Source organism: Callithrix jacchus, chromosome 22 (assembly GCF_049354715.1).
Source record: "Callithrix jacchus isolate 240 chromosome 22, calJac240_pri, whole genome shotgun sequence".
NCBI lineage: Eukaryota > Metazoa > Chordata > Mammalia > Primates > Cebidae > Callithrix > Callithrix jacchus.
In genome coordinates this window covers 13371929-13398425 of record NC_133523.1, presented here as the reverse complement: position 1 = coordinate 13398425, position 26497 = coordinate 13371929, and the positions used below count along the sequence as shown (strand labels likewise).

The 26497-nt window shown below is 46.5% G+C and overlaps 2 protein-coding genes across 27 annotated transcripts in view; one reads left to right on the top strand and one right to left on the bottom strand.

Moving 5' to 3' along the window:
* The window catches only part of ADGRE3 (adhesion G protein-coupled receptor E3), a 57769-nt gene extending 48635 nt beyond the window's left edge, over positions 1-9134 (top strand). The window contains exons 15-17 of the mRNA XM_035285271.3: positions 4016-4123; positions 6639-6682; positions 8919-9134. Of these exons, the coding sequence (XP_035141162.3) occupies positions 4016-4123; positions 6639-6650 (120 nt within the window). The 3' untranslated portion in view covers positions 6651-6682; positions 8919-9134. The remainder of the gene's footprint in view (positions 1-4015; positions 4124-6638; positions 6683-8918) is intronic.
* Positions 9135-12679: 3545 nt separating this feature from the next.
* CLEC17A (C-type lectin domain containing 17A) overlaps positions 12680-26497 on the bottom strand; it is a 36692-nt gene continuing 22874 nt past the window's right edge. For 23 of the 26 annotated variants that reach the window (XM_054249465.2, XM_078360805.1, XM_078360809.1 and 20 more), the window contains 4 exons: positions 25651-25746; positions 25289-25440; positions 18454-18563; positions 12756-14668 (listed from right to left, as the gene is read on the bottom strand). In XM_054249465.2, the coding sequence (XP_054105440.2) occupies positions 14536-14668; positions 18454-18563; positions 25289-25440; positions 25651-25746 (491 nt within the window). In that variant the 3' untranslated portion in view covers positions 12756-14535. Of the gene's footprint in view, positions 14669-18453; positions 18564-23835; positions 23927-25288; positions 25441-25650; positions 25747-26497 lie in introns of all 26 variants that reach the window. The other 3 variants (XR_013531088.1, XR_013531089.1, XM_078360819.1) reach the window with 2 other exon arrangements.

Genomic DNA, 26497 nt, shown 5'->3' with positions numbered 1-26497 from the left:
TGAGCCAAGATCACACCACTGCACTCCAGTTTGGGTGACAGAGCGAGACTCTATCTCGATCAATCAATCAGTCAATCAATTTAAGACAAGGATCTCACTACATTGCCCAGGCTGGTCTCCAGCTCCTGGGCTCAAATGGAATCCTCCCTCCTTGGCCTCCCAAAATATTGGTATTACAGGCATGAGCCACCCACTGCACCTGACCACAACAGGAATTCTTTTTTTTTTTTTTTAAGATGGAGTCTTGCTCTGTCACCCAGGCTGAAGTGCAGTGGAACGATCTTGGCTCACCAAAACCTCCAACCTCCTGGGTTCAAGCAGTTCTCCTGCCTCAGCCTCCAAAGTAGCTGGGATTACAGGTGCCTGCCACCATGCCCAGCTAATTTTTGTTTTGTTTTGTTTTTTTAGTAGAGATCAGGTTTCATCATGTTGGTCAGGCTGGTCTCAAACTCCTGACCTCATTCCCAAACTGAAACTCAGCCTCCCAAAGTGCTGGGATTACAGGCACGAGCCACCACATCTGGTCAAATTCTTAAGCACATTTCCATGTGCTGGTGTAGTCTCCATATTAATATGTTTTAAGTTCTGCCATGAAATTTCATAATAAGCCAATTTTTCCAACATTAACTATGAACTCTTTCAAACATCCAAAAGAGTTTAAAGAATTATACAGTGAGCACATATACACCAATCACCTAGATGCTGTCACTAACCTTGGGCAATATTTGCTCTATTACATATTGAACCTTCTATTCATCCATTCCTCTATTTCATTACAAACAACTGTAGCTCACCTGCATAGCCAAAGAAAACCGTGGGCAGCTCTTCTCAGTACATGTACACATCTGAATGAGCATACCGAACGGACTTATATGTACTCTTCTTGCAGTTTATCTCAGTTTTTGAGGCATATCAGCATCCAGCTTTTAAAGATATATATGGTTTTAGTTCACATGGCTACTAAATCCAAACCACTTTGTCTGCGGCTGAACAGGAGTGTGTCCTTCAAGATATTCCCTTACTAAGGGGTGGTTGGGGATCATTTGGACTGCACGCTGGCTCTAGAATTGAACCTGACCCTGGACATGGTGGCTCACATCTGTAATCCCAGAACTTTGGGAGGCCGAGGCAGGCGGATCACCTGAGGTCAGGTGTTCAAGACCAGCCTGGCCAACATGGTGAAACCCCGTCTCTACTAAAAAATATAAAAATTAGCCAAGCATGGCTGCAGGCACCTGTAATCCCAGCTACTTGGGAGGCTGAGGCTGGAGAATCACTTGACCCCAGGAGGCAGAGGTTGCGGTGAGCTGAGACCATGCCTTTGGACTCCAGCCTGGGCGACAGAGCAAGACTCCATCTCAAAAATAAAAATAAAAAACATTACTCAGGAGAGTTTCATTGTGTTTATATAATGGGTATAAGCACTCATTGTTGGTTATTGCTATGTATTTATTTTTGTGTAGGTATAGATGTTTATGGCATATCCAAATGGTTTCTTTGTTTTGTTTTTTGAGAAGGAGCCTCACTCTGTGGCCCAGGCTAAAGTATAGTGGCAGGGTGATCTCGGCTCACTGCAACCTCCACCTCCCAGGTTCAAGCAATTCTCCCACTTCAGCCTCCCGAGTAGCTGGGACTACAGGCGCACACCACCATGGCCGGCTAATTTTTTGTATTTTAGTATAGACAGGGTTTCACCGTGTTAGCCAGGATGGTCTCGATCTCCTGACCTCATGATCCACTCGCCTCAGCCTCACAAAGTGCTGGGATTACAGGTGTGAGCCACTGCACTCAGCCCAGAGTGGTCCTTATCAGGAGCAATTGTGTTCCCACCAAGGGATAGTTAGCAATGTCAGGGGAAATGTTTGATTGTCATAACTGGGGTTGGGGGTACTACTGCCATCTTGTGGGTGGAGGTCAGGAATGCTGCTAAACATCCTAAACAATGCACACAGGACAGCCCTCTCCAGCAAAACGTGATCCAACCCAAGATGTCAATAGCACCAAGGTTGGGGTATCATGGTATGGCAGATGCTGTCTATGGCCCTCTCATATCCCTTTGGCCCTCATCTCTACATGCCTGGAGCTGCTTATTGCAAACACCCATGACTGTGCCTGAGGGCTTGTTACTGCCCACAGGATATGCCTGGCCCACGCACAGGGCAAACTGGTGACACCCAAGAATAATGGCCCTTGAGAGTGACCATCAAACCTTTACTGATAAGAGCTGGTGGATAAATACCCCAGCTCCCTCCTCCCTCAGGCGAGTTGACTCTGAGGTAGTTCCATGCTATACTGCAGAGCTCCTAAATGGGGCTGAGCCGCGGATGCCCACAGTGGAAACATCCTTAATTATGCACCCTTTACTAGCTGCCTTCTCTTCCCTGTCCTGCATCCTCACGGCCCTACTGGTGCTTTTTGGGATCACCCCTCAAATAAACTCTTTACACTTCAACCCTTGTTGCAGAGTCTGCTTCTGAGGTACCCAAAACCAAGATACATGGAAGGATGCTACCAAAATATTATTGGTGATTTTCACTAGATTGAGGAATTCTCTGTAACTTCAATTTTCTTCCTTTTGTGTATGCAAATCTTATAAATTTTTTTTTTTTTTTTTTTTTGAGACAGAGTCTCACTCTCTCTTCCAGGCTGGAGTGCAGTGGCGAGATCTCTGCTCACTGCAAACTCTGCCTCCCAGGTTCAAGCAATTCTCCTGCATCAGCCTCTGGAGTAGCTGGGATTATAGACGTGTGCCACCATGACTGGCTAATTTTTGTATTTTTAGTAGAGACGGGATTTCACCATGTTGGCCATGCCGGTCTAGAACTCCTGACCTCAAGTGATCCACCCACCTCAGCCTCCCACAGTGCTAAGATTGCAGGTGTGAGCCACCATGCCCAACTATAAATTTTCTACAACAATTATATACCCTGTAATGGAAAAATTTTTATTGTGGCAAAATATATATAATATAAAATTTACCTTTTTAATTATTTTTAAATGTACCAACAGTTCAGCAGCATTGCATTCACCTCGTCATGCAACCACTGTCAACATCCATCTCCAGAACTTTCATGTTCCCAAACTGAAACTCCATCCCCATGAAACGCTAACTAACCACCCTCCTCCTCCCAGGCCCTGGAAACCACTATTCTACTGTATGTCTGTATGAATTTGACTACTTTCGTGTGGGAAATAGAAAAGTTCCTCTTCAAAGTTTCTTGTTTAAGAAAAATTTGTGTTAGAAATAATGGTTTGTTTTAAACACTTTCTTTAAAGGCCATCTTGCTTTTTGTTGGAAGCGCTATCCTCTGTAGCTGTTAGACATGCTCACAGGTACATTCTATGTCCTTGTACTTTAACCAAAATATCTGTGCTGAACGTGCTCACAGGCATGTCCCAGCTTGCAGCCTATGCCCCTTCCTTATTTGGACTTCCCTTTTTTGCTCTCCATTGCTTGTACCTGTTTAGAAAAGTGTCAAGTTATTAGCCAATCAGGTTTTAGTTTAGATTGTAAGGTCTGGCCCCAGCCAACAGAGATCAGACACAGCAGTAAGGACAACCCCAAATGCGTAAGAAATAGATTTGTCTGCTTTCCTTTGTTTGTTGTACTCTCATGGCAAGATTGCTGGTGGGAGTATCCTTTCTGCAGGAACTAAAAATAATTGCTTTGCTGAGAGATCCTTTGTCCCAGGAACAATTTTTCTTTGTGGCACCGAGCATGTATTTCCAACATTTAGGGACCTCATATAAATAGAACCATACAGTATTTGCTTTTTCGTGACCAGCTTATTTCGTGACCACTCAGCCTGATGTGCTAAAGGTTCATCCGTGTGGTAATATGTGTCAGAATCTCCTTCCTTTGTAAGACTGAATAATATTCAATTGTATGAATAGACCACATTTTGTGAAAAGAAATACATAATAATGCGTCTCTATCCTCTTCCTGCCTCACTGACTTTTCTGCCCTTCACTAATGTTAGCAAAAGCCATCCAGGGATTTCCTTTCATGTTCCAGGTCCAGAAACAATATCAAAAGTGGTTTAGAGAGATGGTCAAATCAAGATCTGAGTCTGAGACACACACACTTTCCAGCAAAGTGGGTCCTGACTCAAAACCCAGTGAGGTAAGTGAACATGTGAATTGTTCTGTTTTACATACTCCTCTCTTGACACTGCAAACCCCCTCTAGTTTTGGGGAGCTTTTTGTTTGTTTTTTTTAAGTTCTGAGGTTACATGTGCAGGACGTGCAGGTTTGTTACATAGGTAAACGTGTACCATGGTGGTTTGCTGCACCTATCAACCCATCACTTAGGTATTAAGACCAGCATTAGCTGGGTGCAGTGGCTCCTGCCTGTATTCCCAGCACTTTGGGAGGCCAAGGCAAGCGGATCATCTGAGTTCAAGAGTTCAAGACCAGCCTGACCAACATGGTGAAACCCCTTCTCTACTAAAAATACAAAAAAATTAGCCAGTTTTGGTGGTGGGCGCCTGTAATCCAGCTGCTTGGGAGGCTGAGACAGGAGAATCCCTTGAACCCTGGAGGTGGAGGTTGCAGTGAGCCAAGATCGTGCCATTGCACTCCAGCCTGGGCAACAAGAGTGAAACTCCATCTCAAAAAAAAAGGGAGGCACTGGGTGCAGCGGCTCATGCCTGTAATCCAAGTACTTTGGGAGGCTGAGGTGGGTGGGTTACAAATTCAGGAGATTGAGACCATCCTGCCTAACAAGCTGAAACCCCTCTCTACTAAAAATATGAAAAATTAGCTGGGCATGGTGGTGGGTGCCTGTAATCCCAGCTCTTGGGAGGCCGAGGCAGGAGAATCACTTAAACCCAGGAGCCGGAGGATGCAATGAGCCGAGATCGCACCACTGCACTCCAGCCTGGGCGAGAGTTCGAGACTCCATCTCAAATTTAAAAAAAAAAAAAGGAAGCCAGGTGTGGCAGTGCATGCCTGCACCCCCAGCTACTTGGGAGGCTGAGATGGGAGGATTGCTTGAGCCCAGGAGTTTGACACCAGCCTGGGAAACATAGGGTAGCTTTGAGGAGCTATTCTTAGTACAAACTCCCCTTGCTGGAGGGTATGAGGAAGAGTCCTATTCCTGATAACCTGGCGAGTTCCTCATTCTTGTTATATTGTTCCTCAGTGACCCATCGCTGCTCACTAACAGCACGTGAGCTGGTTTTTGTATGCACTCTCATTGTGCAAAGATGTATGGGTAAAATATATCACCAGAACCAATGCAATCTAACATAGACTCCCATTGGGGGAAATTTACAAGCATAGGCATAGCAGAGTGAACATCTTCCCCCAAATCCCCACTGTCCACAGAGATGTGGATGTGAGCCCCACAGAGTTCGGGTGCATCATGGAAAAGGCTCCAGGGGAGGGATTCTACCCCAGCTGCTCTGCATAATTACAGAGGAGGAGTGCAGGGAATCATAGGACCTTTCTGTGGGCTGAAATGGCCCTGTTAGAAAGATGATACTTCTGGAATCTGATTGCTGGTGTTCTCTTCTTCCATTGCACTAAGTCAGGCTCAGTGCACCATAGAATGAGCTTTCAGCACTATGTGACATTACGCTTCCATATTTGTTCCGTATTTGGCTTTTTGAATAAATGACAGAACAGACATCTAAAAAGAGGCTGGGCATGGTGGCTCACACCTGTAATCCCAACACTTTGGGAGGCCGAGGCAGGAGGATCACTGGAGTCCAGTAGTTTAAGACCAGCCTGGGCAACATAGTGAGACCCTGTCTTTTCTTTTACTTTTCTTTTTTGAGATGGACTCTCACTCTATCACCCAGCCTGGAGTACAGTGGCACAATCTCGGCTCACTGCAACCTGCACCTCCTGGGTTCAAGCGATTCTCCTGCCTCAGCCTCCCCATTAGCTGGGATTACAAGTGCCTGCCACCACATCTCGCTAATTTTTTTGTGTTTTTAGTAGAGATGGGGTTTCACCATGTTGCCCAGCTGTCTCAAACTCCTGACTTCAAATGATCTGCCCACCTTGGCCTCCCAAAGTGCTGGGATTACAGGCATGAGCCACCTCGCCGGGTTCCATCTCTTTTTTCTTAAATAAATAAATAAAATGAAAAGATCTATTTCTGGGTGAGCAAGATGGGCTCCTAAGCCCTAAATCCACAAAATCTCTTCCTATCTCATTTGTTTTCATGCCTTTCATGTGCACAGCCCCCATATCCGCTCACCAAAAGGTCTTAGAATACATTTTTATGTCAGGTGCGGTGGCTCACACCTATAATCCCAGCACTTTGGGAAGCTGAGGCGGGTGGATCTCCTGAGGTCAGGAGTTCCAGACCAGCCTGGCCAACATGGCAAAACCCCGTCTCTACTAAAAATAGAAAAATTAGCTGGGTGTGGTGGCGGGTGCCTGTAATCTCAGTTACTTGGGAGGCTGTGGCAGGAGAATCACTTGAACCCGGGAGGCAAAGGTTGTAGTGAGCCAAGGTCACGCCAATGCACACCAGCCTAGGTGACAAGAGCAAAACTCCATCTAAAAAAAAAAAATTATATATATATATATATATATATATATGTTTTTACCTTAAGCTAAGTGGAGAAATTTTTGATAAATCATCTTTAACATTTCTTGAGATAATATGTTATTTTCCTCGGCAGTGGAAATATTGAGGTCACTGAAGAAGCATCTATTCCTATTAGAGGTAAGGAGGTGAATTAATTCTAAATCTTTTCAACACCAAAAGGAAAATGGGACCAGGAAAAGTTTTAGGGCATGTTAGGTGACCCCCCAAAAAATTTTATTAATATGGCCAGGCTCAGTGGCTCACACCTGTAATCGCAGCACTTTGGGAGGCTGAGGCAGGTTGATCACCTGAGGTCAGGAATTTGAGACCAGCGTGGCCATCATGGCAAAACACCATCTGTACTAAAAATACACAAATTAGATGTGCATGGTGGCAGGCGCCTGTAATCCCAGCTACTCAGGAGACTGAGGCAGGAGAATCGCTTGAACCTGGGAGGCGGAGGTTGCAATGAGCCGAGATTGTGCTACTGCACTCCAGCCTGGGCGACACAGCGAGACTCTGTCTCAAAAAAAAAATGGTTAATTATTCTCAACAAGAGTAAAATTATTATAGGTACAGACTGTTGACTGTGACCTGTGAAAAGTTTCCCAGAAAATCCAGAATAATTCCCAAAGCTGCCGGCATTCCAGTTACTGGTTCTCCACAATAAAATAAGGAAAGCGTTTTCATCACTTAACATTTCGGAAATTGGATAATATGAGTGTATCTTTGGAAGGGAAATACTGAATACAACCTGGGCAATATAGTGAGACCCTGTCTCTACAAAAATGTTAAAGAATTAACCAGGTGTGGTGGTGCATGCCTGTAGTTTCAGCTATTTGGGAGCCTGAGGCAAGAGGATTGCTTGAGCCCAGGAGGCAGAAGTTGCAATGAGTCAAGATTATGCCACTACACTCCAGCCTGGATGACAGAGCAAAGCCCTGTCTCAAAGAAAAAAAAAAAAATATATATATATATATATATATATGCGAGTATATATATATATATATATATATATATATATATATATATATATACACACATACGTATCTTTTTTCTTTTTTAAAATTTATTTATTTACTTTAGGTGCATATTTTATCTGGCATTTCTCCCCATGTTATCCTTCCTATTAATGTCTCTTTAAGAAATACATTAGCTTTGGCCAAGCATGGTGGCTCATGCCTGTAATCCTAGCACTTTGTGGGAGACCAAAGTAGGAGGATCACTTGAGGTCAGGAGTTTTTCGTTTTGTTTTGTTTTGTTTTGAGGTGGAGTTTCACTCTTGTTACCCAGGCTAGAGTGCAATGGTGCAATCTCGGCTAACCACAACCTCCACCTCCCGGGTTCAAGCAATTCTCCTGCCTCAGCCTCCTGAGAAGCTGGGATTACAGGCATGTGCCACCACACTCAGCTAATTTTTGTATTTTTAGTAGAGACAGTGTTTCTCCATGTTGGTCAGGCTGGTCTCTAACTCCCAACCTCAAGCGATCCACCCACCTCGGCCTCCCAAAGTGCTGAGATTATAGGTGTGAACCACTGCCCCCAGCCCAAGGTCAGGAGTTTGAGACAATGTAAGACCCCATATCTACAGAAAAATATCTTATGCTTTTACTTTTTAGGCACAAAGTTTGAGTAAAAAGCTAATATAGAAACTCTTTCTCTACAGACAAATTTGACCTTAGGTTAACTTTCTAGCTCTGTTCCCAAGAAACTTGATTAAGTTGGAAGATCAGTTATATCTCCAGGCAGTGCTGCCTAGAGGAAAAGTCATGCTTGACTTGTAAGTTGCATCTGGATGGGAAATTCTATGAATGAACCATAAATACCAGGAAGGAAGACATAACTTTGAACTTCTTACACACAAAAACTCCTATAACTAGGCTAGGAACCACTAACCTCATAGGCTTCTACAGGAGATGTTGGTTCCTCTATGGAGTTTGGGGCTGTTAAACCAAGCTGTAAGTTGTGGGGTGCAAAGACAATAATTGTTGAGTTCTACAGTGTGTCAGGCACTATGTTAGACAATGGGCATTCAAAGAGGAACAAAGCCAACAAGACTCTAATCTTTCTTCATAGACAAAAAACATCCGGGGGCTAAAATTCCAGAGTCAGATGTTATGTCTGAAAACTTAACAAAAAGAAGAATTCTTCTTGCTGAATTTTTGATAAGTCTTCCCACTCTAAGCCAAAGAAGACCACATTTGCCCTAGTATTTTTAAATGCTAGGAGATCATGCCATCCTTGCCTGCTGGTTCAAGCTGGGTTTAAAGCACTCCTGCTCTTTCTCCATGTTGTTGATTTCGTTTGTTTGCTTTATTATATTATTACATATGCCTTTAATCTAAACCTCTTTTATGGGGGGATGTTTTTCCAGGACAAGTGAAGAAAAAATATTAAAACTATAACATTCAACTCAATATAGAAAATCATACCCATGGATCTCTTTGGCATTATGAAGAATGAAGCTTAGGACAAGGGAACTCATGAAACATATCAACCTTGGAGATGAAATAAACAACCTTTACTTCCTGCAGTGTTTGTTCTGTGTAATAGGCTCTCAATAAATGTGTGGTAAATTGCGTCTCCCTTCACTATGGTGTGTTCAGTCAATGCTTGTCCCTAGAAACCCAAATCATGACCACTGCAAATGTTTCCTTTACTTTTTGTAAATGAAGAGGTCCTTTTCCTCAAGTTCTTAGTCTGACTCATTCTAAACTTACTCTTTTTTTAAAACAGGGTTTCACTCTGTTACCCAGGCTGGAATGTAGTGGCATAATCATAGCTCACTACAGCCTCAAACTCCTGAGCTCAAATTATTCTCCCACCTGGGAGAATTCCAGGTGGGATTACAAAGTGCTGGGATTACAGGCATGAGCCACCGCACTTGACCATAAACTTGCTCTTTGAACTCATTCATTCCCTCAAACCATTGACTTCCTACTGCCTTTGCTTCCTTGCTGATACAAGCTAACTTCTTTTTTTTTTTTTTTTTTTTGACAGTCTCTCTCTGTCACCCACACTGGAGTGCAGTGGTGTGATCTAGGCTCACTGCAACCTCTGGCTACTGGGTTCAAATTATTCTCCTGCCTCAGCCTCCCAATAGCTCGGACTACAGGTGCATGCCACCACATCCAGCTAATTTTTGTATTTTTAGTGGAGACAGGGTTTCACCATGTTGGCCAGGCTGGTCTTCAACTCTTGACCTCAAGTGATCCACCCACCACGGGCTCCCAAAGTGCTGAGGTTACAGACATGAGCCATTGTACCCAATGAGAGATTTTAAGTGAGCTATGATTGCACCACTGCACTCCAGCCTGGGTGACAGAGCGAGACCTTGTCTTTCAAAAAAAAAGAAAGAAAGAAAGAAAAGAAAGAAAAAGGAAATGGGTCTGGGCACAGTGGCTCACACCTGTAATCCCAGCACTTTGGGAGGCTAAGGCAGGTATTGCCTGAGCTCAGGAGCTCAAGATCAGCCTGGCCAACATGGTGAAACCCCATCTATACTAAAAATACAATATGGTGCTCCTATAATCCCAGTTACTTGGGAGGCTGAGGCAGGAGAATCACTTGAACCCAGGAGGCAGAGGTTCCAGTGAGCTGACATCACACCACTGCACTCCAGCCTGGGCAACAGAGTGAGACTCTGTCTAAAAAAAAAAAAAAAGATTGGTGGGAGTTGATAATTATTTCGACCTCACAAAATCATGGTGAAGATTCAATGAGAGCCACTGCATTTATCTACCACGCAGTACATGTTTGATAAACCGTGGTTATTATTTTTATCCACCTGTTGCTCCCCTGGACCTAAAGTGGTAAAAAGCGACCTCTTTTGTGTTTACCTCTCTGTCCACAATTAGACAATCATGAGTGATATGGAAAGGAGCTAGGTTGGAACCAGCTCCTCCAGGCTCCCCACCCAGCATGACCCAGAGATGTGACCACAGCCCCCAGCTTCCCCATTTCTCAATACACGTATCAGAGAACACTCAAGTTCCCTCTTCTGAAATGTGAGAACTTCCCCTGACCCCAGATAAAGTTGCTTGCCACAACAGTCCCCTGGATGGACGGTTTACAACACCACACCCACCCACTCAGCAGGCTGCGGACAGTACCGGAGCTGGCTTTGGTAGTGATGAGTGGGGGCAGGTGCAGGGGTGGGCGGAGGTGAGAACAGAGGACAGAGTCGATCAAAACTCAGTAGTGGGATCATTCCTGCCTATGAATTGCCACTGCACTCCAGCCTGGGAAACATACTGAGAACCCACCTCCTAAAAATAAATAATGTGGCCAGGTGTGGTGGCTCACGTCTGTAATCCCAGCACTTTGGGATGCCAAGGCGGGTGGATCACCTGAGGTCAGGAGTTTGAGAACAGCCTGGCCAACATGGTGGAAACCTGTCTCTACTAATAATACAACAATTAGCTGGGCTTCATGGCACACACCTGTAATCCCAGCTACTCGGGAGGCTGAGGCATGAGAATCACTTGAACCCAGGAGGCGGAGGTTACAGTGAGCTGAGATCGCACCACTGCACTCCAGCCTGGGTGACAGAGTGAGAGTCCATCTCAAAAAATAAAAAAAAAAATAACGAAATAAAAAAACAAGTAGATTTAAAACAAATCAAAGAAACAGGAAGTGAAATCAGCCCCAACCTCCCCCACCCTTGCAGTATCTTTGCTATAATCACCTGTTCTCAGAAAAAACAGGAAAGAGTCTGCTATGAATGAAGGGTGATTGTTGACAAATAAATTGATCACAATCCTTGCACTTTGGAAGCTGAGGCAGGAGGATGGCATTGTTTGAGACCAGGAGTTTAAGCCCAGTCTTGGCAACATAGCAAGACCCCTATGTCTACAAAGAAAAAATGTTTTAGTCAGGTGTGGTGGAGCACACCTGCAGTTCTAGTTATCTATACAGGAGTCTGAGGAGGGAGAATCGCTTGAGCCCAGGTGTTTGAGGCGGCAGTGAGCTATGATAACAACACTGCACTCCAGCCTGGGCGACACAGTGAGACCTTGTCTCAAAAAATAAAATAAGGCCAGGCGTGGTGGCTCACGCCTGTAATCCCAGCACTTTGGGAGGCTGAGGCAGATGGATTACTTGAGGTCAGGGGTTTAAGACCAGCCTGGCCAATACAGCAAAGCCCCGTCTCTACTAAAAATACAAAAATTAGCCAGGCATGGTGGCACGCACCTGTAATCCCAGCTATTCAGGAGGCTGAGGCAGGAGAATCACTTGAACCTGGAAAGCAGAGGTTGCAGTAGCCAAGATCGCGCTGCGGCACTCCAGCCTGGGTGACAGAGCAAGACTCTGTCTCAAAAAAATAAAATAAAATAAATTGATTGGTTCAGAGAATGTCTACCCATTCTTGAATGCAATTTGGGGATTATCCAAAGGGAATACTATGTTGAGTATGCCTAGCCGGGAGTAATACCAATCCTCTAATTGATGTTTGGTTGTCACGTGGCAGGGGGTCACTCTGGCAGTTTGTGAATGCCATGGGCCGAATTGTGCCACCCTTCCCCAGTGCATACGTTGAAATTCTAATTCCTAGTACTTCATAATATGACTATATTTGGAGACAGGATCTTTAAAGAGGTCATTGTAGGCCCAACACAGTGGCTCACACCTGTAATCCCAGCACTTTGGGAGGCCAAGGTGGGCAGATCGCTTGAGCCCAGGAGTTCAAAACCAGCCTGGGCAACATGGTAAAATCCCGTTGCTACAAAAAATGCAAAAATTAGCCAGACGTGGTGGTGTGCACCTGTAATCCCAGCTACACGGGAGGCTGAGGAGCGAGGATGGCTTCAGCCTGGGAGGTGGAAGTTGCAGTGAGCTGAGATTGTGCCACTGCACTCCAGCTGGGGCAACAGAGCAAGATCCTGTCTCAAAAAAAAAAAAAAGGAGGAGGAGATGAGAAGTCAGATACACACAGAGGGAAAACCAGGTGAAGACACAGGGAGAAGAGGATCTACAAGCCAAGACAGGAGGCCTCAGAAGAAATATCCTGCCAACACCTTGATCTTAGACATCCAGCTTCCAGAACTGAGAAAATGCATTCTGTCGCTGAAGCCACCCAGTCTATGGTCTTTTGTTATGGCAGCCCCAGCAAACTAACACACAGTAGACAAGGGACACCCAAAACCATGGCATTTTGAGAAGCACTAACATTGCAAGAGCTAATAGCCCAAGGAAGTTCACACAGAAGTAAAGTGAATATTTTTTTGGAGATAGAGTCTCGCTCTGTCACCCAGGCTGGCATACAGTGGCACGATCTCGGCTCACTGCAACCTCCACCTCCCCTCCTGGGTTCAAGCAATTCTCCTGCACCAGCCTCCCAAATAGTTGGGATTACAGGCTCAAGCCACCCAGCTACTTTTCTTGTGTGTTTTTAATAGAGACAGGGTTTCACCATATTGGCCAGGCTGGTCTCAAACTCCTGACTTTAGGTGATCTGCCAACCTCAGCCTCCCAAAGGGCTGTGATTACAGGCATGAGCCACCATGCCTTGCCAGTAAAGTGAATAATATCAAAGATGTTACAGCCCGAGGTCAGCTCAAGCGCACATGTTGGCAGATATGTCCATCGTTGTCCTGTGTGGCTCTGACCAGGTTAAGGCCTGGCCTGGCCACACTATGTAAGTCTTGCTTTTCAGCTGGTATGCCTTTCTAGAAGTTCCCGGGGCTAGCCAGGTATGAGGGTGCATGCCTGCAGTCTCAGCTACATGGGAGGCTGAGGCATGAGGATTGCTGGAGACCAGGAGGCGGAGACTGCAGTGAGCTATGGTCATACCACTGCACCCCAGCCCGGGCGGCAGAATGAGATCCTATCTCAAAAAAAACAGGGTAGAAGTTTCATGGGCCAAGTCTTCTGGCAAAGGTCTGATTCTGCCACTTAGTTTGTGCAAACCTTACCCAAGACATTGAGAAAGTTGCTTGTCGAAAATAATTTTGATGGCTCCTGGGTTATTTGTGCTGTTTAAGGTGAGGAAGGAATCAGTGTCTGGAGAGGAGGACACGGGGTGGGTATGGAAGCTCTCCTGTCTTCGCCGCGGACGTTCTGTAATTGCTAGGTTTGTAATTTGCAATGATGGTGGAGGCAATGTGAGGCCAGCCCACTTAATGTGCAAGGCAGACCCAAAGGTCTAGCTCAAAGGCAAATTTTGCTGTCACCACTTTCAAAGCTTTTGTTAAAACAAAAAAAAAAGGAAAAGACAGGGAAGTTAAAATAAAAATAAAAGTATTGGCAGGTGCGGTGACACACACCTGTAATCCCAGCACTTTGGGAGCCCAAGGCAGAAGGATTGTTTGATCCCAGGAGTTCGAGACCAGCCTGGGCAACATAGTGAGACCTCGCCTCTATAAAAATAATAATAATAATTTTGAGCGAGGCACAGTGGCTCACACCTGTAATCCTAACAATCTGGGAGGCCCAAGGAGGAGGATCAGCTGAGGCCAGGAGTTTGGTCAACATAGTGAGACTCCCTCTCTTCAAACACTACAAAAAATTAGTCAGGCATGGCAGTGCGTATGTATAGTCCCAGCTAACTCAGGAGGCTGAGATGGGAGGATCACCTGAATCCAGAAGTTTCAGGCTGCAGAAAAGGGAGACCAGTCCCAGCAGAGGTGCCACAATGTTTCATCCAGGTTCAATGGCAGCCTCAGGGTTCTCAGAGCTAGTATCGCTTCCCAAGAGTCATGATCAGGAACTTGGTGACGATCCTTTCAACCCTAGAACTGGGAGAGGCCTCCCACCCCCAAGCCCTGAGTGTCCTCCCAGCTCACCCTCTACTGGGGCAAACCCAAGTCTTCACTCTAGAAACAGCCTAACTTGCATCCCTAGAAACTTGCTGCATCCAGGGTGCCGATCCTATCTGGGGCGCATCTGTGTCCATTCATGAAGAGGCAAGGCCATCCGTGAAAGGTCGAGAGATGCTCATCTCGAAGAGTGAGGGACGCTCGAATATGAACCCCCAGCCTCAGCCCTGAGCTTCAACAGGAGCACTTCCGCTCGCAAATCCAATACGTAGATTTATGGCAAGAGAGATCATTCCAGGTGCCACCTTTGTTCATGCTAGCGCAGTCCTCCTCTTGGATGTTATTGGGTTCCTCTGGCTCCCAGAAGCTGGATGGAGGAAACAGTGGGCAGAGGGAGGGGATTTTTTAGGGTAGTGAAACTCTTCTGTATAATACTGTAATGGTCAATAGCTGGCATTAGGCATTTGTCAAAACCCGTATCAGGCTGGGCACGGAGGCTTACACCTGCAATCCGGATGCCATGAGCCACCCTGCCTGGCCCTGAATCAATTTCTGAATCTGGTCAGTTTCTGTCTTGTCTTCCAAGGACTCTTTCCTTTACAACCTACCAACCCAACCTTCCCAACCTCCTAGGAATTGTCACGTCTTAGGTCACGTAGGGTCTGCTTAAAGCAGAGCCTGATTCAAGGACTCGGGAGTGGGTTTTTTTTTTCTTTTGAGACGGAGTTTCGCTCTTGTTGCCCAGGCTGGAGTGCAATGACGTCAGCCCACTGTAACCTCTGCCTCCCAGGTTCAAGTGATTCTCCTGCCTCAGGCTCCAGAGCAGCTGGGATTACAGACATGCACCACCATGCCCAGCTAGTTTTTGTGTTTTTAGTAGAGACAGAGTTTCTCCATGTTAGTCAGGCTGGTCTCGAACTCCTGACCTCAGGTGATCCGCCCTCCTCGGCCTCCCAAAGTGCTGGGATTACACAGGTGAGCCACCGCACCTGGCAGTGTGTGGAATTTATTAAAGGATTTTCTTAGGAGGAAGGTGAGGGAAGCTGGAAGGAGAAGGGAAAGGAATTGAGCAGGAACATGGACTCAGATCACCCCCTCAGCCTGACCCCACAGAGACCACTGGGATGTGAATAGCAGCAGAGTCATCCCAATTTGTCATAAGGCGTCCAGGCTTGTCTTAGGCTGTCACTGGTTGTGATTGACCCCAATAGAGTTGGGTAACATCTTTGGTGAGCACGCTCCCATTCAGCTGAGAACAACTTTCTGGAAAAAGCATTCCTGTGAGCTTTTAGTAGCCAAAGTTCCACTGGGTGCAGTGGCTCACACCTGTAATCCCAGCACTTTGGGAGGCTGAGGCGGGTGGATGTCTTGAGGTCAGGAGTTCAAGACCAGCCTGGTCAACATGGTGAAACCATGTCTCTAAGAAAAACACAAAAATTACCCAGGTGTGGTGGCAGGCGCCTGTAATCCCAGCTACTCAGGAAGCTGAGGCACGACAATCGCTTGAACCAGGGAGGCGGAGGTTGCAGTGAGCCGAGATGGTTCCACTGTACGCCAGCCTGGGCAACAGACCAAGACTCTGTCTCAAAAGAAAAAAAGAACCCAATGTTGGAAGAAGCCAGGCACCCTCAATGCCTCACCATGCTGTACCATTTCTCCAGAGAGTTATGGAATCTTCAGTTAAAAATGAGATTTTGGCTGGGTATGGTGGCTCACACCTGTAATCCCAGCACTTTGGGAGGCCAAGGTGGGTGGATCACCTGAGGTCAGGAGTTCGAGACCAGCCTAGCCAACATAGTGAAAGCCTGTCTCAACTAAAAATACAAAAAAATCAGCTGAATGTGGTGGCAGGTGCCTGTAATCCCAAGTTCTCAAGAGGCTGAGGCAGGAGAACTGTTTGAACCTGGGAGGCAGAGGTTGCAGTGAACTGAGATCATGCCACTGCACTCCAGCCTGGGCAACAAGAGCAAAACTCCACAAAAAAAAGTCGGGGGAGAGGGAGAGAGATCTTGTAGAGATTATCCTCTAGTTTGTTTTCTTAAAAAAATGAGATCCTGGCCAGACACAGTGGCTCATGCTAATAAATCCCAACACTTTGGAAGGCTGAAGTGGGAGGATCACTAGACCCCAGAAGCACCAGACTGGCCTGGGCAACACAGTGAGACCCCATCACTACAAAAAAATTAAAAATTAGCCAGGTGTGGTGGTGCACACCTGTAGTCCCAGCTACTCAGGAGGCTGAAGTAGGAGGATCACTTGAGCTCAGGAGTTGGAGGCTGCAGTGAGCTGTGATCACACCATTGCACTCCAACCTACATGACAGAGTGAGACCCTGTGTCTTTTTTTTTCATGAGATCTTGCTCATTATTTTGGCAAATCAAAATCCTCCTCATCAGGCCTGGTGTGATTCACCTGTAATTCCAGCACTTTGGGAGGCCAAGGCCGGAGGATCACTTGAACTCAGGAGTTCAAGACCAGCCTGGGCAACATGGCAAAACCCCATCTATACAAACACGTAAAGATTGGCCAGGCCAGGTGTGGTGGCTCACGCCTGTAACCTAGCAGTTTGGGAGGCCGAGGTGGGCAGATCACTTGAGGCCAGGAGTTTGAGACCAGCCGGGCCAACATGGCGAAACTCCGTCTCTACTAAAAATACAGAAATTAGCCGAGCATGGTAGTGCACATCTGTAATCCCAGCTATTCAGGAGGCTGAGGCAGGAGAACTGCTTGAATCCAGGAGGCAGAGGTTGCAGTGAGCCAAGATTGTACCACTGCACTGTAGCCTGGGCCACAGAGTGAGACTCCGCCTAAAAAAAAAAAAAAAAAAAAAAGGCAGGGCATGGTGGCTCATGCCTGTAATCCCAGCTACTCAGTAGCCTCAGGTGGGCGAATCATTTGAGGCTGGGAGCCGGAGGTTGCAGGGAGCCAAGATCGCATCACTGCACTTCAGTCTGGGCAACAGAGCAAGACTCTGTCTCAAAAACAATCTTCCTCATCCTCCCCCTTGTTTCTCCCAGCCATTAGCCCTGGAAACTTGATACACTTGAGTAGTTGTTCGAAGAGGCTGAGATGTTGCAATGGAGGAAATATTGAAGGTTCAGGGTCCAGACAACCTGCCACCAAAAAATTCCCCTGGTGCTGTCATGTCTGGCCCAGCCTGGCATTCTAGACAGCCTGTCTGCTTGGACTGCAAGGATGCCAAGCACATGGTGAAGAGGGAATGCTGTCGGAGGGGAGGGTGGTGTACCAAAATAACAAGCAATGCCACCTGTGCACACACACCCAGCAATGAGGGTCTCTAGGCCCCTTCTGTGCCAGGGACAAACCCTTTAGAGGTTAGGCCACGTGGAAGTCCATGGGGCAGCAGAGGGACTCAGGAGACTTAAAGCAACAGCAATTTACCAAACGGGACAAGAATTTTTCTGTCTTTAAAATTAGTAGAGGCCAGGAGCAGTAGTTCAAGCTTGTCATCCAGCACTTTGGGAGGCCGAGGCGGGAAGATCATTTGAGCTCAGGAGTTTAAAACCAGCCTGGGCGACATGGTGAAACCCCAACTCTACTAAAAGTACAAAAAACTATCCGGGCGTGGTGGTGCCTGACTGTGGTCCCAGCTACTTGGGAGGCTGAGGTGGGAGGATTACCTGAGCCTGGGAGGTTGAGGCCACAGTGAGCCGAGATTGCACCACTGCACTCCAGCCTGGGTGACAGAGTGAGACCCTGTCTCAAAAAAATAAAATAAGGCTGGGCGCGGTGGCTCACGCCTGTAATCTCAGCACTTTGGGAGGCTGAGGTGGATGGATCACCTGAGGTCAGGAGTTCAAGACCAGCCTGGTCAACATGGTGAAATCCCATCTTACAAAAATTAGCCAGGTGTTGTGGTGGTCACCTGTAATAGCTACTCAGGAGACCAAGATGGGAGAATCACTTGAAACCAGGAGGCAGAGGTTGCCGTGAGCCGACAGCCCTCCACTGCACTCCAGGCTGGGCAACAGAGAGACTCCGTCTCAATAAATAAATAAAAAAGCAAGTAGAGCTCTACTGGTAAGAACCAGCTCCTGACTCCTTCAATCATGTACTCCATCACCTTCTTCTCTCCCCATGATCAGGGCCATCAGAGGAAGCAGAGACACCCCAGGAAACCTGGGCACTTGCCTTAATGTCACAGGAGACCCATCCAGCCACCTCCAGTCCCCTTCTTGTTCCCTGTCATTCAGCCCCAGCCAGTACACCCGTGGAGAGCCGTGAGCTTTGGCCACAAAATTCTGCAAATACAAACTCCATTTAGCCAGCCATTCCTCTACATGACCCTTGGGGTGAGAACCTACCCCCTACCCTGTCCCACACATTTAGGGCTTGGGAACGTCACCTCCCGAACCCCGTCCCCATCCCCATCACATGCAGAACAGGACCAGCGCCATCCTCCCACTGTAGCATGTGTGATGGGAATAATTGTGCTACTTTCTCTCATGCAATCTGTGAACTGCTCTGTGCCTCAGTTTCCTCATCTGTAAAATGAGTTAACATTAGCTACCTCCTGGTAGTGTTGTGAGGATTAATTTTTTTTTTTGAGACGGAGTCTCACTCTGTCACCCAGGCTGGGGTGCAGTGGTGCAATCATGGCTCACTGCAGCCTCCCAAAGGTCACTGTAAGTCTCCCAAAGAACTAGGATTGCAGGCTCTAATCTCCCAAAGAGCTAGGATTACAGCTAGGATTGCTGTGCCTGGCCTCATACTGTAATATCTTAGTATTTAGCATTATAACATGTAAGTGACATTTTTAGCAATAATAACTGATGTTTTTTGGTTTCTCTTGCACTTTTGCCCCACCTGTAGCCTTAATCGGCATCCAACAGCACAGGAGTTTGTTGCTTCAGGGAAAGAAAGAAGGAAGAGGAAAAGTCAGTTTCCTGGCTTTGGTATTTCAAAAGCCCAGATCCTTCACAAACTGCCTCATACCTGTAACCCCAGTAGCCAAGGAGGGAGGCTCACTTGAGCCCAGGAGTTCGAGACTAGCCTGAGCAACATACTGAGACCCCGTCTCTACAAAAATTTTAAAGAATTAGTCAGACATGATGGTGCATACCTATAGTCCCAGCCACTCAGGAGGCTGAGGTGGAAGGATCCTTTAAGCCCAAGAGTTCAAGGCTGCAGTGAGCCATGAATGCACCACACTCCAGCCTGGACAACAGAGCAAGAACCTGTCCCGAAAAACAATCAAAATCCTGGCAGGGCGTGGTGGCTCACGCCTGTAATCCCAGCACTTTGGGAGGCCAAGGTGGGCAGATCACCTGAGGTTGGGCGTTCAAGACCAGCCTGACCAATAGGGAGAAACCCCGTCTCTACTAAAAATACAAAATTAGCTGGGCTTGGTGGTGCATGCCTATAATCCTAGCTACTCGGATGGCTGAGGCAGGAGAATCGCTTGAACCCAGGAGACGGAGATTGCAGTGAGCTGAGATCTCACCATTGTATGCCAGCCTGGGCAACAAGAGCAAAACTCCGTCTCAAAAAAAAAAAAAAAAATCAAAATCCCAGACCTTTGGAAGACAAGAAAGGACTTATGTCAAAGATTAATGATGGGGAAGAAAATATAGTTAGAAGCAACTCCTCTCCAGGCAAACTAACTTACGGCGAAAGAAATCAGACCAGTGTGCCTAGGCATGGTGGCTCACACCTGTAATACCAGCACTTTGGGAGGCCCAGGTGGGCAGATCACGAGGTCAAGAGACTGAGACCATCCTGGGCAACATAGTGAAACCCCATCTCTACTAAAAACACAAAAATTAGACAGGCGTGGTGGCAGGTGCCTGTAATCCCAGATACACAAGAGGCTGAGGCAGGAGAATTGCTTGAACCTGGGAGGCGGAGGTTGTGGTGAGCCGAGATCGTGCCATTGCACTCCAGCCCAGGCAACAGTGTGAGACTCTAGCTCGAAAAAAAAAAAAAGAAAGAAATCAGACCAGTGGTTGCAGTCACGGGCAGGGAGGGATTACTAGAAAAAGGATATGAAAAAACTTTCTAAGGTGGTGGAAAGATTACAAATATTGGTTAGTTTCACAGTTACACAGGTGTATGCATTTGTCAAAGTTCACTGAACATACACCAAAGACCTGTGCCTTTTACCATATGCAAATCACAACTCACTCACCCAACTTATCACCAAACCAAGATTCCTTAAAATATGGGGAGGTCAAAGTGCTGGGATTACAGGTGTGAACTACCCCGCCCAGCCCATTTTAGACGTTGATTGCCCTATGATCTCAGTTATATAATGAGTTTAGGAAAAGTTATGATTTTGTAGTTTCCTGGCTGTTGTTCCTGTTTGGATGTGAGTAACACTCGTCCCAGCTTTTTACATCCTGGAATTCTTTGTGTTTTAAGAATTTTTACTAGAATCTATTTCATATGTTCTACTGTAGACAATGCCAATTCATGTCTGCTTTTATTTATTTGCAGTTTCAATTTCTTCTTTGAACCAAAGTTATTTAGTGACTTTAAAAAAAAATCATTTCTTTTTTTGAGACAGAGTCTTGCTCTGCCCCGCAGGCTAGAGTGCAGTGGTGTGATCTCAGCTCACTGCACCCTCCGCCTCCCAGGTTCAAGCGATTCTCCTGCATCAGCCTCCCAAGTAGCTGGGACTACAGGTGCTCGCCACCACGCCCAGCTCATTTTTATATTTTTAGTAGAGTCAGGGTTTCACCATGTTGGTCAGGCTTGTCTCGAACTCCTGACCTCAGGTGATGCACCTGCCTCGGCCTCCCAAAGTGCTGGGATTACAGGTGTGAGCCACCATGGCCAGCTGAATTTAAACATGTTTAAGGTGATTGAAATTTTTGTAAAAAAAAAGTATATATATAATCCTGTATTTATATCCATTGTGTTCAAAGAATGTGACCAATAAAATTTCTGCTTTGAGAAAAAAAATAAAATGTGGAGAGGTAAGGCCACCATGGGAAGGAAGTAATAGATGTGGAGACCACAAGTCCCAGAGAGAAGAATCCGGCATCTCATTTCCGGCAAGCACCAGGCGATGGTAAAAACCCCAGGTGGGTTTAGAGACTCTAAAAAGCAGAAGGGGCCTGGGCACTATTTCCTGGGTAAAGTCCCAGGGAGGGGACAGGAAATCAGAAAGCGGAAAGGGTTCCTGACCCATCAGGTTAGATGGAGGCTTAGAAGGCCTCATGGTATCTTAGACCCCAGAAGGGGATAGAAGGAGCAGAAAGATCTCTTGTGCCCAAGAACAGCAAGAAAAGACCTCTAGGCCCAAAAGGCTTTGGTGATGGAAGAGTTGTCCAAAAGACTGAGTCGCAGAAAAACAGAAGACTCTCTAACATTTAGAGTCCCTGCCATTTCAATGAACCAAAATCAGAGCAGTTTAAGAAGAGGGAATTTGGCCGGGCGCAGTGGCTCACACCTGTAATCCCAGCACTATAGGAGGCCGAGGCGGACAGATCATCTGAGGTCAAGAGAGTTCGAGACCAGCCTGACCAACATGGAGAAACCCCATCTCTACTAAAAATACAAAAATCAGCTGGGTGTGGTGCCATGTGCCTGTAATCCCAGCTACTCAGGAGGCTGAGGCAGCAGAATTGCTTGAACCTGGGAGGCAGAGGTTGCAGTGATCATGCCATTGCACTCTAGCCTGGGTAACAAGAGTGAAACTCCATTTCAAAAAAAAAAGAAGAGGGAACTCATGTGTCTTGGTCATTGCTGGATTCTCAATATGTAGAATAGTCTTCAGCACATAGTAAGTGCTCAGGAAATGTTGGTTGAATTAATGAATTCAGACGTGAGCTATGGGTGTGGTGGCTCACCTCTGTAATCCCACCACTTCAGGAGGTCAAGGGGGGCTGATCACTTGAGGTCAGGAGCTAGAGAGCAGCCTGGCCAACATGGTGACGCCTCAACTCTACTGAAAAAAAATACAAAACTTAGCCGGGAGTGGTGGTACCTGCCCTGCAGTCACAGTTACCTGAAAGGCTGAAGCAGAAGGATTGCCTGAACCTGGAAGGTGGAAGCTTCAGTGAGCCAAGATCATGCTACTGCACTCCAGCCTGGGCAACAGAGCAAGACTCCGTCTCAGAAAAAAAACAAAGTGAGCTATGCTTCTTTGCACAAATTGCCTCATTGGATCCTTATCATGACTCACTGAAGCAGGAATTATCATTATGCCCATTTTGTAGATGAGAAAATTGAGGCACAGAGAGGTTAAGTAACTTTCCCAGGATCATTCGGTCTGTCGATGTCCTCGTAGATACCAGTTCGGAGTGAAGACAGCAAGGACCCGATGTGTGTGCACCTCCACCTTGACCCCATAAAAGCTGCCCCCATTTGGAAGTAAAATGAGGGACCCCGATTGACTGAGAGTAAACGTCCACCAGCCTAGTAGAATGAGAACTCAAGAGAGAAACGAAAATGAGTAATTTAAAGGAAACGTAGTTGTACTTCTTGTGAAACTGAGTTAGGGAATATGATTTGTACCTGCCCCATTTACACTATCTAATTTAATTCCTTCAAAAGCCCTGTTTTGGCCAGGCACGGTGGCTCATGCCTATAATCCCAACACTTTGGGAGGCCGAGGCAGGCAGATCACCTGAGGTAAGGAGTTGAAGACCAGCCTGGCCAACATGGTGAAACCGTCTCTACTGAAAATACAAAAATTAGCCAGGCGTGGTGGTGCACACCTGTAATCCCAGCTACTCCGGAGAATCGCTTGAACCCAGGAGGCAGAGGTTGCAGTGAGCTAAAATCGTGCAGCCGCACTCCAGCCTAGGCGACAAAACAAGACTCCGTCTCAAAAAAAAAACAAAACCCTGTTTAACTACTCATACAAATAATGCTATGAAACAGAGATATAAAAAACAGAAGAGACATACAGGAAAATAATAAGATGACAGACCTAAATCTAACCCAATCAGTAATTATATTAAATGTACATGGTCTAAAAATACCTATTAGGCTGAGTACAGTGGCTCATGCCTGTAATCCCAACATTTTGGGAGGCAGAGGCGAATGGATCATTTGAGGTCAGGAGTTCCAGACCAGCCTGGGCAACATGGAGAAACCTCGTCTCTACAAAAAATTTTAAAACTTAGCTGGGTGTGGTGGCGCGCACCTGTAGTCCCAGCTACTTTGTTGGGGGGGCTGAGGCGGGGCTGCAGTGAGCCAAGATTGTGCCACTGCACCCCAGCCTGGGTGACAAAGTGAGACCCCGTCTCCCAAAACACATAAATAAATAAATGAAAACACCAATTAAAAGCCAGAGAATGTCAGATCAGATTTTAAAAACCCAAACCCAACTATATACTGTCTGGAAAAATATATATAATGACATTTTATTTTTAAATATAATGAGATAAATAAATTAAAAGTAAAATGGGCCTGGGTGCGATGCCTCACACCTGTAGTCCGAGCGCTTCGGGAGGATGAGGCGGGCAGATCACAAGGTCGAGAGATCGAGACCATCCTGGCCAACATGGTGAAACCCCATCTCTACTAAAGATACAAAAATTATCTGGGTGTGGTGGTGCGCACCTGTAGTCCCAGCTGCTCAGGAGGCTGAGACAGGAGAATCACTTGAACCTGGGAGGAGGAGACTGCAGTGAGCCAAGGTGGCAGAGTGAGACTGTCTCAAAAAAAAAAAAAAAAGTAAAATGATTAGAAAACATAAACCATGAACCTAGGCAACACAGCATGGCCCTGTCTCTATAAAAGTAAAAATAAGTTTCTGGGTACAGTGACAAGTGCCTGGTAGCCCTAGCTACTCAGGAGGGTGAGGAGAGAACTGCTTGAGCCTAGGAGTTTGAGGCTGCAATGAGCTATGATTATACCACTTCGTTCCAGCTTGAGTGACAGAGTGAGACCTTATCTCTAAAAAACAGAAGAAAAGAAGACATAAACCATGCTGTAGTGGTATGCCTATGCTCAAGACCACGGACCTGAAAGCCAGCTACCCAGGCTCAAATCCCTCTAGGTGTAAGTGACCACAGGCAAGTTGCTGAAGCGCCCTGTACCTCGGTTTCCTCAGCTGTGAAGTACGGATGATACACGCTGTGTACAAATAGTGATACTTCCTAAATTGTAGTAGGAAGTCAGTAAAGCTGTTTACGAATAGTCCAGTTCTCCTTCCGGTTGCACACAGGTGAGACTTATTTCCCTACCACCTTAAAAGATAGGGGTGTATGTGTGACTTCTTTGTGAGCAAAAACAAGCGGAAACTCTAATATCGATGTATGATTTGTCTCATCTACTCTTTTTTGAGACAGAGTCTCTGCTCAGGCTGGAGTGCAATGGTGCAATCTCGGCTCACTGCAACCTCCGCCTCCTGGGTTCAAAACGATTCTCCTGCCTCTCACTCCCAAGTAGCTGGGATTACAGGGACCCACCACCACATCCAGCTAATTTTTGTATTTTTAGTAGAGACGGGGTTTCACCATGTTGGCCAAGCTGGTCTTGAAATCCTGACCTCATGATCCGCCCACCTTGGCCTCCCAAAGTGCTGGGATTACAGGCGTGAGCCACCGCACCCGGCTGCCTCATCTACATTCTCCGTTGGGCTATGGAGACTGTCTGTTAATGCATCATAAAATAACATCTTCTGACTGACATACTAATTTACAGGTTGTCATGAGAATTGCCTATGTTCATGAATGTAAGATACAAAGCATTTGGAATACAAGCTGAAAAATAGAAAGTGCTACCTAACAGGTATTCATTATTGTATTTTCACATTAGAGATAATACAATATTGAATTAACCTTGAAACTTGTAGAGGTTAAATCAACACACTCAGAATTCAAACTCAAAAACAAAGCATATCTTCTTAACTTCTGCAAGATGCTATCTTAGGAAGAGCTTGATGCTAAAGTTTTAGTAACTAAAAAGTAATTCTAGTTCCCGCCACCCAGGGAAGGGAGGGATGTGTGCATCCTGAAAGAGAAGCAGGCTGCCCCTGAAGGTTCTCAAAGATCCAGTGGGAACAACTCACGTGCTCAGCAAAACTATTGATGATGACCAAGTGTGAGTAATTTTCCTGGCAGAACATCCGGGCTCCATCCCATGACTTCGTGCTTGGGGAGAAGTAGTAACACTTGCTCTCAAAGGGGAGCCAACCTTCAGGACAGGTAACTCGGGAGCAGTCTGGGAACCAGACAGGATGCTGTCAGGATGGCCCCAGAGCCTGAGCCATGTACATTGTATGCCACATACAGTTGTGCAGGCTGTACACTGCTCAACTCCAGGGTAGCACCATTCACATAGACTGCACTGAGAATCACTTCAGTGGAGTAATGTAATGTGCCAGCTCTGCCATGGCCCCTGTCCCTGGGCAATTACCCAAGTCTCACTCACCTAATAAGCTCCAAAGTTCCACCAGGGACTGGTTGGTGTCAGCTCTTACACGGTCAATGTCATGCTTCAGGCCAGCTAGCCCTGCCATGCCAGTCACTGTCAGAAGGGATGGGCTTGAGGGTTAGAGACTCAGAACCCACCCCATCCATCCACCACGGACTGCAGACACATCACAGAGAAGCAAAGTTTGCGCTCCCCACTGTGTCCACATTCCAGCGGGTCATGCTTGAGCTCAAAAACCACATGTACAGTGCTCAGAATCCAAGAATGGCTCAGAGGACGGATCAATCCCTGGGACCTGGGGAAGAGTAAGGATGGTGGGCACCCTGGGGTAAGTGGGTTTTAAAGGAAGACAATGCCGGGCGCGGTGGCTCACGCCTGTAATCCCAGAACTTTGGGAGGCCGAGGCAGGCAGATCACGAGGTCAGGCGATTGAGATCATCCTAGTTAACATGGTGAAACCTCGTCCCTACCAAAAATACAAAAACTTAGCCGAGAGTGCCAGAACACGCCTGTAGTCCCAGCTACCAGGGAGGCTGAGGCAGGAGAATCACTTGAACCAGGGAGGTGGAGGTTGTGGTGAGCCGAGATCACGCCATTGCACTCCAGCCTGGGCAACAAGAGCGAAATGCCATCTCAAATAAATAAATAAATAAAACAAAGGAAAAAAGTGATTTGATAACCATGAAGTGAGGAAGAAGCCCACCAGCCAAGGACTATCTTAAAAGCAAAGATGCAGGCTGGGTGTGGTGGCTCAAGCCTGTAATCCCAGCACTTTGGGAGGCCAAGGAAGGCAGATCATTTGATATCAAGAGTTCAAGACCAGCCTGGCCAACATGGTAAAACC